This window comes from Aphelocoma coerulescens, assembly GCF_041296385.1.
Source record: "Aphelocoma coerulescens isolate FSJ_1873_10779 chromosome Z unlocalized genomic scaffold, UR_Acoe_1.0 ChrZ, whole genome shotgun sequence".
Classification (NCBI taxonomy): Eukaryota; Metazoa; Chordata; class Aves; order Passeriformes; family Corvidae; genus Aphelocoma; species Aphelocoma coerulescens.
In genome coordinates this window covers 61,669,423-61,686,309 of record NW_027184085.1, presented here as the reverse complement: position 1 = coordinate 61,686,309, position 16,887 = coordinate 61,669,423, and the positions used below count along the sequence as shown (strand labels likewise).

Here is a 16,887-nt window from a genome sequence, read left to right as displayed (position 1 = left end):
CACTGCAAAGACAGAAATTCACAATGCAATCCTCAAAGATAATTGAAAAGATTCCCACCTCAGGCACCATTACCAGACCAAAGGTCAGTCCAAAGAGAATCATGTTTATTCCATACATCCAACGCAAGAATATGAAATAGGATGCTACTGATGAGCCAAAGTGACCTGTGAAGACATGAGATGTGATAAAAAGGCAGATAAGGTAGTCCTTTGATGTTATTTTATCTAAAGATGCACAGAATTTATTTAAAATAAATAAAATCAGGAGAGGGTTTTAGTTACACATTTAATTGGTTCTAATTTTAATTAATTTTAAATTCTAATTAATTCTAAATTTAATTAATTTTAATTTTTGCTCTTTATTACCATAATTCTAATAACTTTTCTGCATATTGCATACTAGTATGCATTGAGCTGGCTAAGAAAACAGACACAAAAATATAGTATTAGTTAAACTGAGTATTTAGGATCTGATAGAAGCTGTGATACTTGCTATTATTAAGTAACCTCTAGAAATAGGTTCCAATTCTTTTTATATTTTCTCTGATGTGGATTTTAAGCATTCTTGACATGCTAAGCCAGAATCAGCCCAGTTTTAATAGGAAGCAGTGCAGAATTAGCCAGTGAGAAAAGTCTTTCCAAGGAGACAAAACAGTTTCCAGTGCTGTTACCAGAGTTCTCACCAGATTTTTTTCACAAGAGACGAAAAAAATTATCTGCAAGTGTTTGTACCCTTTCTTTCTCTTACTTTTCTGTTTATGTGCTCTATCTGTAGCTGGGAATGCAGGCAACCCCATCCCTAGATGAAGGATTTGACCTCAAACACTCCCCTGTGCACAGGTAAGAGGCTGCAGGAGAAGAAGTAAGAACCAAGGGCCTGATTTGACCCATACTCTGCAGGTCAGGCCAAACAAAAATAAAAACCCAAATTCAACCCCAGCTTGATTCAGCACAGTTCTGCTTATTATAGGAGAGCCATCAGCTAGAAAAGTACTAGATTTCAGTTCCATTACCACTCATTTGCAGGGGAAAAAATGACCTTTCTATAGGTTTTTCACACACACAGTTTAGGAGCCTGGTGCACTCAGACAGCAAATGAGAAGTAAATCTCTCTGTTCAGAGGAACTTATATTGTTATTTATATTGTTATTTCCACACTGTTTTGCAGATATGTAACAAATTCTTTCAGTCAATAATATGAACCTAATATATCTTGTGCTATTTGGGACACATATATTAATATTTTACTGTAACAGCTCAATCAGTAGAAAATTTAATACACTTACACAGGTTTAATCCCAGAGCATAAACAGAGGCCAGAGCAGCCTTATCATGGGATGCATGTGGGATCACACACAGATCTGCCATTACCCATAGCAGAGGGAAACTGGAGAGCTGATGCCCTGGCCATGGCTGTGCACAGTCCCAACTTACCTGACATCTTTGCACAAGCCAAGTTAATTCCAACAAAATGTTCCTGCCCTCATTAGAATGTTTAACATTCACAGAGATCAAGCAAGGGCAATTGTAGCAACGTGCCCTAGCTGTCAGCAGTATCAGGTACAGGGATAAACCCCCTGCTGCCTCAGCAGCTGCCAATTGTGGCAGACAGATGTCACCCATGTCCCCCAATTTGGGAGACTGAAATATGTCCACGTGTCAGTAGACGCATTCTCTGGAGCTGTCTTTGCATCTGCCCATGTGGGAGAAAAGGCAACAGACGTGATAAAACACTTTCTCCTTGCCTTTTCCACCCTGGGAGTGCCCAAAGAAGTGAAAACACACAATGGTCCTGCCTATGTTTCTAATAAGTTGTAAGATTTCTTTAGTCAGTGGAGCATCCAGCACACCACAGGCATGCCCCACTCCCGCACAGGACAGTCTATTATTGAAAGGACCCACCAAACTCTCCAGAGGGTCCTTGACCAACAACGTGGAGGTGCAGAGGTTAACTCTCCTGTTGTGAGAGTCTCCAAAGCTCTCTTTACCATCAATTTCTTAAACAACTCCTTCTCAGAACCCTGCCCCCCTATATTCCAACACTTTACCAATTCAACACAGGCTAAATTAAAAGAGCAGCCATCAGTGTTGATCAAGGATCCAGAGAGCTGTCAAATTCAGGGACCCTTTCCACTCATCACTTGGGGAAGGGGATATGCTTGCTTCCACACCAGCAGGTTTGAAATGGATACCGGGAAAGAATATCAAACCCTACCTTGGACCACCGACAACAGCTCTTGAGAACATAAGAAAAAACACAGATAACCCTGATGCTGAATCAGCCAAAGATGAGATTAGTGCTGCCTGGAGGCGATGTCGATGCAAAGTGACAAACCACGTGAACATCTAATTTGCGCCCCCTCCAGACTGCTTCAGTTAAAAATCCCCCTGAACCCCTCTCACCTCCCCTCATGGTTTCCCCACCCGAATAATCCCCTACCCTTCCTATACCCCATACTTACCTTCTTTTTTGAAAAGGGGGGATGGAAAAGGGAAATTGATAAAGGGAGAATGAACATTTTCAGTTTCAGCTATTCTCGAGTGATTCAACCTTTCAATAATCTAGCCTTGATTCTTAACAATTTTGTTTGAGACCCTTACAAAGACACTGGCACCAACTCCCCCATGGAAACCGGCACCTGTCACCCTGCCATCTCCTAAATGTCCCTAATCCGAGCAAGTACACAGAGACACTGCTGTGGCTACAGATGCTGTGGCTGATAAGAGCATGGAAATAGCAGCCTCGGTAGCCCAGAAAGGTCCACTGCACTCAGCACTGTCAAAGGAACTTGGGACTTATTGGGACATTGGGAACTCAGGGGAGAGGTTACCTCCTTTCAGGGGCTTTGCGTGTGCTTCTAGTTGTTCTGCCATCCATTCATTGTTTGAAATACTGCCACAACCCTGGACCCTGTCAAAAATCAAAATACACTTTCCCCACTCATAGGAAGGGGAAGTATGATTCCCACCTTGGTTAGTTCCAAGTAAATGGAGGAGGGCTTCTTTTAAGGTAAATTAGGGGGAGGTGTTGCAGTAGCTAAGTCCACTTTACACCCCTCAGGTTGCCTTAAAAGTGGTCCCTCCTTACAACACTGTGCTAGAAGGTTCTCCCTTTGTCTAGATTCTGCTGGTCACTGGCCCTCTCCCCCTCCCATCCCTTCTCCCATTGGCCCCTGTTATGTCATTCAACCTTGCCTCTGCCCCCTAGCCCTCAGACTATTGGTTTTGGATGCTCTGCCCGGCTTTGGGAGCTCTTGGGATAAAACTGGCGTGGGCTTTAGGTTTGGTTGTTCTTCTTGCCTCTGTTCCCTTCGGGGTGTTGCCATTAAACACCTCGGATTTGCATGCAGAGAACCCCTCTCACCTCTTTGTCTCCGGTTCGTGCACAGACTGTGTGGGTGCGAAGCTGTTCATGACTGCCTGCAAAGGTGAGATTGTGTGCATCCATAGGTGCTAGGAGAGTGCCGCCTAAGCATGTCCACGAGGGACCCAGTAGGGACAAATGCAGCATCGATCCACTGAAGCTTCTTTACTAGGACACATTTATCACAGTGCAAAGGGAGGAACAAGCCATTCTGTCAAGGATTTCAGCATTTTGAATCTGCTTTATTCGCAGTTCAGTTAAATGATAATTTTGAAATTTTGTGTGAAGTGGCCAATCTTAGCAGTGACTGCCATACTGGGAAGTCTGGGGAGAGGTATAGATCGAGAGACTTTGAGTTAGTCTATCTGGTTGTGATATGCACATTACCCAATTATAACCAAGCTACAGCCTTGGGGCATGCTATGAAAAAATACAGTGCAAGAAATTATGAAGATTTCTGATTTCAGGTTACTTTTGTAGACCTCTCTGTGCCACATTATTTTTTTTGCTCAAATCCTGATATCCCCATTCTAATGGGAATACCTTCTTTTCACGCACTGAGTTATACCAGTTATCCTGATGAAACCGCTGCCATGCATCCACCTGGAACACCTGCAGTGAGGCAACGCGTTGGAATTACCTGCATCACTATAGCTATTGCAAGCCAATGCACAGACTTCTCATGGGCTTTATTCTTTTTCACCAATCAGGAAAGAACAGACACCTCTGGTAAGTAAGAAGCTTAACTATGGATGAGGGTAGTTTAGCCATGACTGCCCTTAACTGCATTTTCAGAATGGGCAGGTCCAAACAGGGACCTGCAACAGGGAACACAGAAAATGTTGCAAATGGACTGCACTAGCTGTGAACGAAATCAGTCCAAGTTTTACCAGTATTTCAAATCCACTCTGAGGTGCAACATGTTCCATGTATGAATGAAATGCTTCTAAGTAGACTTTAGACATCTTTTCCTGCATCCACAGCCTCACCACAGTAGGCACTGGCATGCAGACTGGTGTGCATTGTATAAATTTCATCAGTGGAGTAAGAGTCACCCTGTCCCAGCACAGGTCTGTGTGATAAAGTCCTGTTACACAGATAATACCACATACCTGTCCTGTAAGGAAAAGAAGCCTCTATTTTCTAAATATATATACTTCATACATTTATCAACGTCTATCTCTTTTGAACACCAAAGCCCCAGCATCAGATTCACGTATTGCCAACGTGAGGACACAGCACAGCAGAGCTTGATGCCTTTTGCTCTGAAGCCAGTCTCCCAGTCCTAGAAGGGACTCAGCTTGAAGAAGGGATAGCCCAGCGAGATAGCCCAGTGCTTCAAGCTGTTTGTTACCTGATCTGTCTAGATAGCTGAAGGACTTGAAGAGTCAGACACAACTGAGAAAGGCTCTTTAAGTTGTAGTGGGAAGTATTTGTTGTAAAGGGAATCTAAGTGGCAGTCCCTTGTGGATACAAAAATGCTGCTAGCAAGGGTTTTCTTGCTATTTTCTAAGTCCATGAGAGACTTTTTTCTCTCACAAAAGATAGTAGCAGAGTTCTGTAAACAATTAAACACCTGCAACTTGAAAAGTCTTGTGTATAGTATAGTATAGTATAGTATAGTATAGTATAGTATAGTATAGTATAGTATAGTAGAAACATATTTGGCAATGGATATTTTAGGATTCTAGTCAATCACCCCAAGGGGTGGCTGATCCTTTGTCCAATTAGACTATGAAGAAAAAAGTCTATAAAAGAGTTTGTAAAATAATTAAATAAATCAACCTTGCTGCACAATTCCTGCCTCCTGGATCTTCTCTCCTCCTCCCTACGGCTGCAGGACACAGTGATATACCCTAGGGCGTTTTAATAGTCACTCACTCAGGTATCCACGCACTTAAGTCAAATCTCCTTCAAATAAAGGGCTGCAATTTAAACTCATCACTGGAACTGCAACACAAAACCAACTTGTGACAGACCCCTACTCTCAGACATACCCATTGGAATGACTACACTGCCTCGTTTATACATGGGGCATCCAGGGCCACTATTGTTCTCTCTGTGTTGTATGATGTGGCTGAAAATGAGAGAAATACAACTTACGTGAAGCTCAAGCTAATGAAAAAAGTGGCAGAAATAATTGCACTATAGCCTGCATAGTATAATATGTATAAAATAAATACAGACAAAATAAAGTGAAGGTGAATAAAGTGAATGGCTAAATCACAATTACACTTTTCTAGGATTAATTTAAACACTGGCTCTTGAACTGCTACCTGTATAATGACGATTTTTTATCTGTAAAGTGATAGTCTCTGAAGAAAATTTTCAACTAATTATAATATCAAGCTCAACAATGAGAAAATAAATACTCATTGATTTTAAATGATGCATTGAATACAGACATATATTCTAAAGGAATTATCACTTTGGCAGACATCAGAAATGTGGTACTAGATCCTATTCTTACTTACTTACTTTCAATCTCCTTAATTTTCATTTCCCAGGGTATGCAGGCTGTCTTAAAATTTTCAAAATCTCTTTGAAATTTCATCCATTTCTGAAATGAGTCACAGAAAAGAAAAAACAAAAACCACACTATCATCTCAGTGCCCAGATGCTCAGTTCTTCCATGAGCTAATGTAACCCCTTAATCATCCACAACATCCTTTAGCAGAGTCCACAAAGTAATTGCTTGTGAAGAGTGATCTCCTTTTGTTTCCTACTGGGTTTGTGTGAATTTCCTATTTCTACCACAAGAATTATTAGCTAATCACTTCTTTTAATGCCAGTTTTTTTTTTCTTTTTCTTTTTCTTTTTCTTTTTCTTTTTCTTTTTCTTTTTCTTTTTCTTTTTCTTTTTCTTTTTCTTTTTCTTTTTCTTTTTCTTTTTCTTTTTTTTTCTTTTTCTTTTTCCTTTTCCTTTTCCTTTTCCTTTTCCTTTTCCTTTTCCTTTTTCTTTTTCTTTTTCTTTTTCTTTTTCTTTTTCTTTTTCTTTTTCTTTTTCTTTTTCTTTTTCTCTTTCTCTTTCTCTTTCTCTTTCTCTTTCTCTTTCTCTTTCTTTTTCTTTTTCTTTTTCTTTTTCTTTTTCTTTTTCTTTTTCTTTTTCTTTTTCTTTTTCTCTTTCTTTTTCTTTTTCTCTTTCTTTTTCTTTTTCTCTTTCTCTTTCTCTTTCTCTTTCTCTTTCTCTTTCTCTTTTTTTCTTTTCTTTTTTTCTTTATTTTTGTCTTTCCCTCTTTTTCTTTTTTCTCTTCCTCTTTCTTTATTTTTTTCACCCTTAACAGAGGGCTGTCTCAAGGGAAAGACTGAGTTTTGGATTCAGTCCACACAAATACCCAATCTACACCAAGAGAAATTACTTTCATGAGATACTGAATGCTTGCAAACTCCTGTAAAACAGTTGATTTTTGTTTTGATGACAAGTTTCAAAAATCAATCTGTAAGAATTTGTTAGAAATATTTTCATGCAAGGGCAGTGGAAATAAAAGTTTTAAAATTCATAGAAAGACAAGAAAAGCTACTGTGGTAGATGAGTACCCATGGCAATAATCTCCAGAAGGCTTCCCCATTAGCTTTACAGGAAATTAGTGAAACAATGAATTTACCTTGGTCATCATCACTTTGTATGCATAGAATTTTTTTCCTTTCCCTTTCCCAAGAGCACCTTCAAACTTTTCAACAAAAAGCTGTGCTTCCCTGGAAAATGAGGGCAGAAGAGAGATACAGATTATGGTATAGGAAATTTTATATTGTCTCTATCATTTTAATATAATTTTTTTATTCCTCATAGAGCTTTATAAAATCTTGTTCCCTCAGTAATGTTTGGAAAGGAAAGTTCTGATATTTTGTATTTTGCAGATGACTATATAATTAATGTATATGTAATGCAAAAATACAAAAACTTCAGTCACCTGCTCTAATACAAACTTATTTGTAGCTCTAAGATCTGCCTACATCCAGTCAATGTTATTAAATACTTTGTCACAGTGACTTTTGCAGTTCAGCTGCCGCCCATTTGTGTGATGCACAAACAGTTATTCCTGTTATTCCAGCACTTATTCCAACAGAAGAAAGAAGGATCTCTGCAGGATGGTGCAGATTCTTGGTGGTGATTACCTTTCTTGCTTTCTGTAATTCTTCACTTTTTCCTACTCTTCTAATTTCTCCCTTGCTCTCTTCTTTGATAATGAATAAGAGTGAATTAACATTTTGATTACCAAAATTTGACCTCATTTGTGTCTTAATCTTGCTCTGGATACATTTGAACCTCCTGCCTCTGTGTTGTGGCTTAGGATGCATTCCCAGTTTGGGAGGGGTATGTGGACACTAGAGCTTTGGTTCCTTTGTGTCTACCCTTCTCAATTCTACATTTAATTTAGCTCTTCCAAATTTTTGTGTATACCTTCTCTAGCTTTACCAGTCCCAGAGTAATTTCTTCAAAATGCAGCTTCACTGGTCCCCAAAAGGCTAAAATTTAGCTTATGTAAGTTATTGAGTTAATAATACAAATATGAAAGGAAGACTTTTAAGCTCTTTTTAAAATGCATAATGTTCGTGGATTAAAACAATAAAGAGATGAGAACAAGTGCATACTAATGCTTCCTCCACTTAATCCAATTTCAGTTTATGACTTTCCATTACATCTCTCCTATGAAAATGTGCTCTAGAGGTTAAATGTCCTAAACCACTGGAAAACAGACCAAGGATTCTTAGCTGTCAGTGTACTCACAATCCTTTAAACTGTTTTGTCATCACACTGGATAACTTGAAAGCACTGCACATTATGTTTGGTATTTTGCAAATCACTTGGGAAAAGGTAGACTATTGGGAAAATATTGATTGTGATGACATCTCTTTCTTTCCAGAACAGCTACAGGTAAGTATACTGAGTGAAATTAATTATTATGCTTATATTTTCTGCTCACATATTTAATACAAGGAAGGAAAAAGATGGTGTTAAACTGCAAAATCTGGCAGTGTTAGTGGCAGTATAGCAGTGAAGTTGAGATAAAGGAGAATTAAAATTATGTGAGAAGGTGGCCATTAGCCGTGTCATAACTTTTCTAAACTAATGGTTAAAAATCTCAACATCTATAAAACTAACTGTATATTTTTAGTAACTGCAAGTGCTTAGGGTGATCTTCAATCTGAAGATCTGTTGAAGCATTTCACAACCTAGACATCCACTGCAACAATTGCTTTAGCTTGCAGTACCAAGGATCCATATAAGTGCACATAAGTGCAAAAACGAGTTACTAAATTTAATTTTCAGTCCTTGAGAGCTTTCCCTATTTGGGAGCACTCTGAGCACTCTCTCCTTCAGAGCGCTCTCACCCAACCCCAGCTGGTGAAACATCAGGGCCAGTGCAAGTTCACCTGACCTCATCAAGACTTCAGCACGCATTTTCCCAACATTTGAGATCATGAATCACTCTTTTTTTCTCTCTATAGCACAAGGAAAGCAAAGATTCAGATTTTTAAAAGTTAAAAATACCCAGCCACTCCCACAGCCACAGAGCCCACCTATTCATCACTATAAAAGTGTTCCTTGAGGATGGAGTCAGTGTCTTTTTAAGGATCCAGATTCTTTATTTCCAATTCCATGCTTCTGGATCACATTTGTATTCTGGATTTTGAAATCTGATCTTTCTGTACTTAGCTAACATTGACACTGACTGAGGGTTCTGTATTTTCCAAGCCACTCTGAGTCCTGAGATTTTGCAGCTCACTGCTCACGTACCATTTTTCTCATTTTGATTCCCAAAAATATCTACACTTAAATTACAGCGCTCCCATGTAAGTCAGAGAAAATAGATTGGTTCAGCTGCAGGAAACCTGTGTCCAAGGGTCACCTTTAAATCCAAGCCTCAGAATCTAAAATCTTGCTGCTCTATCAACAGATATAAGGCAGTCCTGACAGCAGATGGCAGCTTCCTCCTAAATTCAGCAGTCAGTGCTGGAACAGTGCCATAAAAGCAGGCTGACTCAATAAACTGCATGCCTACCTATGTCCCAGGTCAGCATACTGTATTCTACTGCCACTTCTTTCACTGGGTAATTCAGGCTTGTTCATGAAAATTTTCTGAAATCAAAACCTACAGAGTAGAAAGCTTGTGTTTGCAGTCACTAATTACATTACACTGCAGAATATGAAATCTTTAAATTGTAGGTTGGGTTTTTAGGGTGATCCAATAAGTTAGAAATTTATGGACATAATCTGAAAACAGCAATAAATACACTAAAAAATTCTCAATAGCATATATGAGTACATTTTGCATCTATAGGTGAACATTAAAACTCCCCACAAACTGCTCTGCTATAAAATGAAGCTAAGTCAAAACAGGAAGGAATTTTACACAACGAAATTCCTAAAAATATTTATCTTAAACTCCTAATCCAAACCCTCTTTTGACTAGTTTTAAATTAATTTTGCAATGTTTTCTACTAAAACTAGTTTTACTTATCCTCATTTGCCTCCTGGATCCCTATCAAGCAATCTTTCAAGTGTTGTCAGCATTTAAGCTTTTTCTCCAGGACAAACCAAAACATTGCTTTGTGAAAGTGGTGATCTGGACCTACAGGTTTTAAGCTGCTGATGCTCCTGAATGCTTCCCTGGATTTTGCTTTGCCAGTGGCTGAAATTTCCTCTCCCCTTGCACCCCTTCTTCCCTAAATGCTTTACAACATATTTTTCACTGATTTTCATCCTGTTTCCCTGCAGTGGACTAATTTAATCACTAAATCACAAACAAACCACTTCTTTCTTACTGAGTGGTTACACGTGCAGTCAATTGAGTTGCACATGCAAGACTGGACCAAAAAAACATTGAATCCATATGTACACAATGCTTATGAAGGTATTTTCATGCTTCATGAAAGAAGCAGGAAGCAACTCCTTTAATTTTTTTATGAATTGCTTTTCCATACTTAAAAGTTTGTTGTATAAATCCTGAAAGAAATGACCTAAGTCCAAATAGTGGACTTGCAGTATTATTTTGATTTACACTGAATTTTACTCTGGTCTAATAACAATGAACTTTAATTTTTTGTTGTTGTTGTTAACAGAATTGCTGGTATTCATGCATTGACCATTAATGCACGCTGACCATGACAAGATGTTTCAAATATGCATTAAAAACTGCCAATAATGTTTCTAACTCTGGTGAAAATCATCACATAGTTAATAACCATCATGTAATTAATGAAAGAGTAGCATGTGCTATATGGCCGAAAGAGAGGTGGTGAATGGAGTTAAATCCATCTGTCATCTAGTCACAGTGGTGCTCCCTAGGGCTCAGTACTGAGAACAGTCCTGTTTATTACCTTTATTGATGATCTGGAGGAGGGGATCGAGGGCACCCTCAGTCAGCTTGCCTCCTTAGAGGAGGTCATAGTGAAGAGGGACTCAGTCTCTTCTTCCAGGTACAAGCAACAGAACAAGAAGAAACAGTCTCAATTTGTTCCAGGGAAGGTTGAGATTGGATATTACAAAAAATGTCTTCAAACATGTTGTCAAACATTGGAACAGGCTGTCCAGGAAAGCAGCCAAATCACCATCCCTGGAGGTTTTTAAAAGATGTGTAAATATAGTAATGAGGGGCTTGACCTAGTGATGGACTTGACAGCGCTGGGTTAATGGTTGGACTCAAGGATCATAGGGTTCTTTTCCAATTTAAATTGGTTTGTATTATTGTTATGAAATCGAAATAATTTTTTTAAATAAATTACTTTGTAAAAGAGTAGTGGAAGTCTTTTCCCTCTGTTTGAATAAAAGAAATCGAGTTACCTTTGGTGTTCTACAGGCATAGCTCATATTTTTGGTACATGGTGGATTTTACCAATAACATTCTAAATAACATTTTCATATTGCTTATGTTGCTGGAGCCATTAAACAGAACATGTATTCATTCTCTCCTCAGCTTTTCTTCCCCCACCAGCTCTGCAGCAGATTAGCCCCACTAACTAATTACTCCACTGACTAGTTACTCCTGACCTCTGTGGTTTGTAAGTTACTTAAACCTCCTGGCCTTAAAAGTTCAGCATCAACCTGGCACCATTCAGTCAGAGACAAGGCTTCCCACATCCTTTCCATGTCTGTGACATGTGTTCTTGTTAAATATAGTTCAACAGATTACTTAATTAAGGTTTCTACCTTGATGTCTAAACTATATAAATGAAAGACATCTATTTGTACATCCCTGCAGACTTTTGTCAAACTTTGTCCTTTCCTCCGTCTCTTTTGTCCTATAAATAAAATGTGAGAACAGGAAGAATGATCAAGTCTTAGAACTACTTTAGAAACCACAACAAAACCCAAAAGTACATATATACCTATTCATGCCCATCTGGAAGTAATGAGACTTCACAAACACAAGGATGTGTCAAAAACAACGCAGACCAACAAAACCAAGCTTTGTAATCACTGGTATCATGTGTTAGAGGTAAATTATCTGTATCACAAGATAGGCCAAAGTGTGCCCCTCTAGCTAACTGTGAATTTAAAGAAGCTTTAGAGAGAGCTTATTAATTGAATTACAGATGCAAGAACTAATAAATGTTTCAGGGGGCCAGGCATTATTGTCCCAGAGAAGCCTGAGTTAATTATTAATACGAGGTGTGGAGTTACAGCTTCCAAAGTGCGAGGTGTACGGTACCTCAGGCACTTCTGTGCTGCAGAGAGAGGATGCATTACAACTCTTAGAGCTTATTGCTAATGAATAGGATTCAAGACGATTGATCACATTTTTCAGTAACAGTTCAGGAAGGTTTCAGACTCTCAGAACTAAAAACTCCATAAAAAGAGATGTCACATGAATCTTGATGATCCAGGAGTTTTGCAAGTTTCAGAAGATTGGCTGAAAACAGAATTCAAAACAAATACTGTCAGGCACAGCTCACTTGAAAAGCAGTTCAACAATAATAGTGGGAAAATTATAGTGTTATTTAATACCCAGCTGGCCTCCAAGACAACTAGTCTGGCCTCCAGGATTGTCAGTATGTCCACAGTAAGAGAGATGAAATACTGATTGATGGGAGTACAAAGAGTGCAACAAAAGATTAGAAATTTCCACCATCTCACACATGCACTTTATACATCTTTGGGTTTGTATGCTTATAAAATAACCTATTTCTAATTCATTTGTCTTGATGGGTAATCTAAGTCCTGTAATAAAATGAATTATGCTACAAAAATACTGAAAAATCACCGTAATATGTCCCTAGCATGTGATCTGCTATGATGGAGTGACCACATCAGTGGAAAAGGAAAGTCCATCATCCTGTTGGACCTAGTCCAAAGGAGAGACACCAAGTTGCTCTCAGAGCAACTTAGTTAGAGGGATGGAGCCAGTCTCCTATGAGGAAAGCCTGAAGGAAATGGGTTGGCTCAGCCTGGAAAAGAGAAAGTTTCAAGGTGACCTAATTGTGGCCTTCCAGTACCTGAAGGGGGCCTGCAAGAAGGGGGAAGGACTTCTTATGAAGAGAATGTAGTGACAGGACATGGGGGAATGGCTTCAAATTGAAATAGAGTAAGTTTGTATTTATTACAGATTAGGAACAAGTTCTTTCCTGTGAAGGTGGTGAAGTGCTGGCACAGGTTTCCCAGGGAAGTCATGTATGCCCCATCCCTGGAAGTGCTCCCTGGAAGTGCCAGGCTGGATGGGGTGCTGAGCAACCTGGTCTAGTGAAAGGTGCCCTTCCAATGGAAGATGGGTTGGAATAAAATTATTTTTGAGGTCCCTTCCAACCCAAACTGTTCCATGATTCTTTGTGAATAACCAATTCTGCACTGCTCTGATTTTCCTAGGGGAAAAAAAAGTAGTTCTCATGTTTCTCTTTATAGTGTGTGTTTAATTGGAAGTCCTTCAAAAAGCCTAAGCTTGAGGTTTTACTGTCTTTTTTTATATAATTTGTTATTTCAGTTGTTTTGATAGTGTACTAACTGTCTTGTGGCACAGCTTTAGAGAGAACAGTTGGCACATCTCTGGATTCTTGTGCTCAATTCTCTAATTATATGGTACCATAATAAACATTGCTGTTGGATATAAACTACCCAGTTACTAAAGGACTTTGTGTTTTTATAGTACAAATTTTTTTCTATCTCAAGTGTTATGAGGACTAATAAGGGGAGGGAGATGGGTATACCAGAGACACACACAGTAACACAGCTTTTAAATGCTTCCCTTTTCTTCACATGGGTGCAAAACTCAAGCAGAAAAATGCACAAACAGGAATGCTATTCCCAAAATCCAACCCTCAGACTTAAGGTGGGATAGCTTTCCCTGAGGGGTTTCCAGTTTGCAGCAGCTGAAGCTCCGGCCCATTAGTTTTAATTTTTTGTACCTTCTTCTAATCCAAAAATCATAGAATCATAGAATCTTCAAGGTTGGGAAAGACCTTTAAGAGACCTTATGTGCAACTGTCAAACCAGCACCACCACACTGTAACCCCCAAAAACACTAAATCAAATCACTGAACACCAGATCCAGATGCCTATTGAAAACCTCCAGGGATGGTGACTCCACCACCTCCCTGGGCAGCCTATTCCAATGCATGACCACCCTAACAGCAAAAAAGCTTTTTATAATACCTTATCTGAATCTCCCTTGTCTCAGCTTAAGGCCATTTCCTCTTGTCCTCTCACTGCAGGCACAGTAGGGGACACGGGCCCCCACCTCACCACAGCCTCCCTTCAAGGAGTTGCAAAAAGCAATGGGGCCCCCCCGAGCCTCCTTGAGACTAAACAACCCCAGCTCCCTCAGGTGTCCCTCATGAGAGATGTTCTTCAGTCCTTTCAGGAGCCCCGTTGCCCTTCGCTGGACACGCTCCAGCCCCTCAATGTCCTTTTTAAAGTGAAGGGCCCAGAACTGAGCACAGACCTGGGCTGTGGCCTCCCCAGTGCCCAGTACAGGTGTGCGATCGCTGCCCACTACATGGAGAAGCAATAACGAACAATAGTCCAAGGGACATACCAAGTCAGGAAATTTCCTAGGAATTGCTGGGAATTATGGGATTGAAGAATGGCTATAAAAATAGCAGCTTTATCCATAGGAAGAATACAAACAAGTACTAAGTTTATGTACATGGGTATCCTTCAGTTATAGACTATCCAAAATGTATTCTGCTCATTTATATTTTCTGAAATTTCTCTTACCTTCACAATGCTTCTACTTTGCATCTCCTAGATACTGTTCTCTTCTACCTCCTTTGATTCCTTCCATTACCTCTTTGCAAGTTTACCCTTTCCAAAATTACCTTACCTTTTAGAAGGACAAATCTATAGACCTTCCATACCATATTTCATGTGACTGTGTTTTCTGTCCATATTAAAATCTCTCTGAAGGACAGACCATCCTTTCTCTGCTAGCTATGTTTTGTTGGTATTTAGGTACTGCTGCAGTGAACGAGTTATCCAAAACAGGAAAGCACAAGAGTTTTGTCAAAAGAATAAAGTTCTCTCTATTTACCCAGTTCATGTGCTTGGTGGAAATTTAACTGTAAATGTATGCTTCAGTTTTGGCTTCCAAGTAAATATAGCCATAGGTTTTCTAGGGCAAAATACAATTTCCTATGTGGCATACATAAAAATGAATGAAAGTCTAAGTTCTGCTTCCAATCAGTTTGCTTTTCTGTAAGTTAAAAAGTTTTTCTTTCCTAAAAGTTAGACTAGGAGATAAATCCTCTCTGCTCTCCCCAGCAATCTTGAGGTAGTCCAGAAACTGGATCATTTTTCTGAGAAATATTAATGAGATATTAATCTTAGCAATGGAAGAATTTACCAACATCAACCTAACTGAAGAAAAGGAAAATATTTTGCACTGGCTTGTAATGAAAATTCTGAAAACAAAAAGGTATTAGCTTTCCATATTTGGTTTCAGCTTTACAAAGACAAGAAAGCACTGATCTGCAACACCATTTATCTCCATTTACTGTGACAACACATCCTAGGGAAGAGAGATTAGAGGTGGTTTGAAGCTAAGTTTGTGAGTAGGTCCAGAACTAAAGTGAAAATTCAGAAAAAACAGTGTAGAGCAGGATAGCAGATATCCATTATGGAAATCAAACCATACTTAAGGACAGACAACTTCTTTTTCATCTTCCATGGCTTGTTTCGTAGCGTGGCAATGAGTTTCTTTTTTTCTTCTACCTCTTCTTTCAGCTTGGCCAGTTCCTCCTCTGTAATTGGTTCCTCCTCAGATTCAGAATCAGAGCTTCAAGCAAAAGCAGAAACAAAAAATACCACCAAAACTCAGATAGGACAAAAGTTTTCACAGAAAAACATACTTAGTGTTAATTTCATTTAAATTTGAGACTAGAGAAACACCTTCACATTTGCACAGAAGGGAGGACACACTTCATTTACACTTGTTATTAATTTTAGTGTGAAAAGAAAAGCCCACACAAAGTGCAGAGCACTACACCTTCAGCATCTCAGGGACAGTGGGCAGCACTCCTGAGGTAACATCTGACAGTCACTGATTTTTCCCGCAGCTGTAACTAGCCTCCTATGAGTCCAACCCAAACCCACCATGGTGAAGTGAGGATGCTATAACTGCAGCCACAAAAGTGAACTCCTTCTCTTTAGTGTGTCACAGTAGAAAGAAGAGACACCACAGCCAGAGCTAAGACAAATTTAAATACCAAATAACAGCCCACGCACTTAGCAAGGCAATAGCATTTCATAGACAGGAAGAATTCAAAGCCACATTGCAGCAAGACCATGAGAAAGCAGCAAGCACTCAAGGGAAGGAGATGCAATTGTAATGGCATCTCCAGGTATGTTGTGTCTGTGATCTGAACTTACCCATACATCAGTTTGCAGTATCTTTGCAAAGAATTGCCAATTAAAACAATATTCACTCTCCTAAAATCTGCATAGGTGCCCTTTTTTGTTAGAAGTCTTGCATCTCATATAATGGTATGTAGTAATTCATTAGCAACAGCTGTTTGCTCTTGTTATGCCAGCAAACAGGAAAATAATAAAAAGGAAATCATTAGATTCTGACTTTCTGCCCTAAAAAAGTTGACAGTGACAACTACCACTAAGTGACGTCTTGGTACTAGCAGATTGATGCATTTCTATCTGTTCTTGCTGTGTTTTCTTTAGCTTCTTTTACTTGTTTGCTTGTTTGTTTGTTTGTTTGTTTTCTGACTATTTAAAACTGTACTGCAGGTTGGTTTGTATTTTTTTAATGGTTTTCTGGCTTGTTTGGGGACCAATTCTTTCAGACTTTATCAAGCAAGTAGTTTTCAGACTCTTTTGCTTATACTTCACCATTCTGAGAGTTTGATATCTGAAATCTGATGTGAGCACTGAATGATTCATTACCTAATGCATAGGTTCTATCTCCTGGATAATTTAAAAATTTTAAACCTTTTTTTCTACCAAAACAGTGTTTTTAGAGATCTAAATGACATAAATGACACAAGGGTTTACCAGTAAGAATATTCATAAGACTCAAAGCAAGCAAATAAAATAAAAGCAAAATACTTTTTGAAACACAGGAAAATACAAATTTCTCATTG

The 16,887-nt window shown here is 39.0% G+C and overlaps 1 protein-coding gene across 1 annotated transcript in view; it reads right to left on the bottom strand.

Moving 5' to 3' along the window:
• The window catches only part of TMC1 (transmembrane channel like 1), a 98,391-nt gene that overhangs the window by 28,727 nt on the left and 52,777 nt on the right, over window positions 1–16,887 (bottom strand). The window contains exons 7-10 of the mRNA XM_069001782.1: window positions 15,432–15,572; window positions 6,969–7,059; window positions 5,843–5,924; window positions 59–165 (exon numbers count right to left, since the gene is read on the bottom strand). Of these exons, the coding sequence (XP_068857883.1) occupies window positions 59–165; window positions 5,843–5,924; window positions 6,969–7,059; window positions 15,432–15,572 (421 nt within the window). The remainder of the gene's footprint in view (window positions 1–58; window positions 166–5,842; window positions 5,925–6,968; window positions 7,060–15,431; window positions 15,573–16,887) is intronic.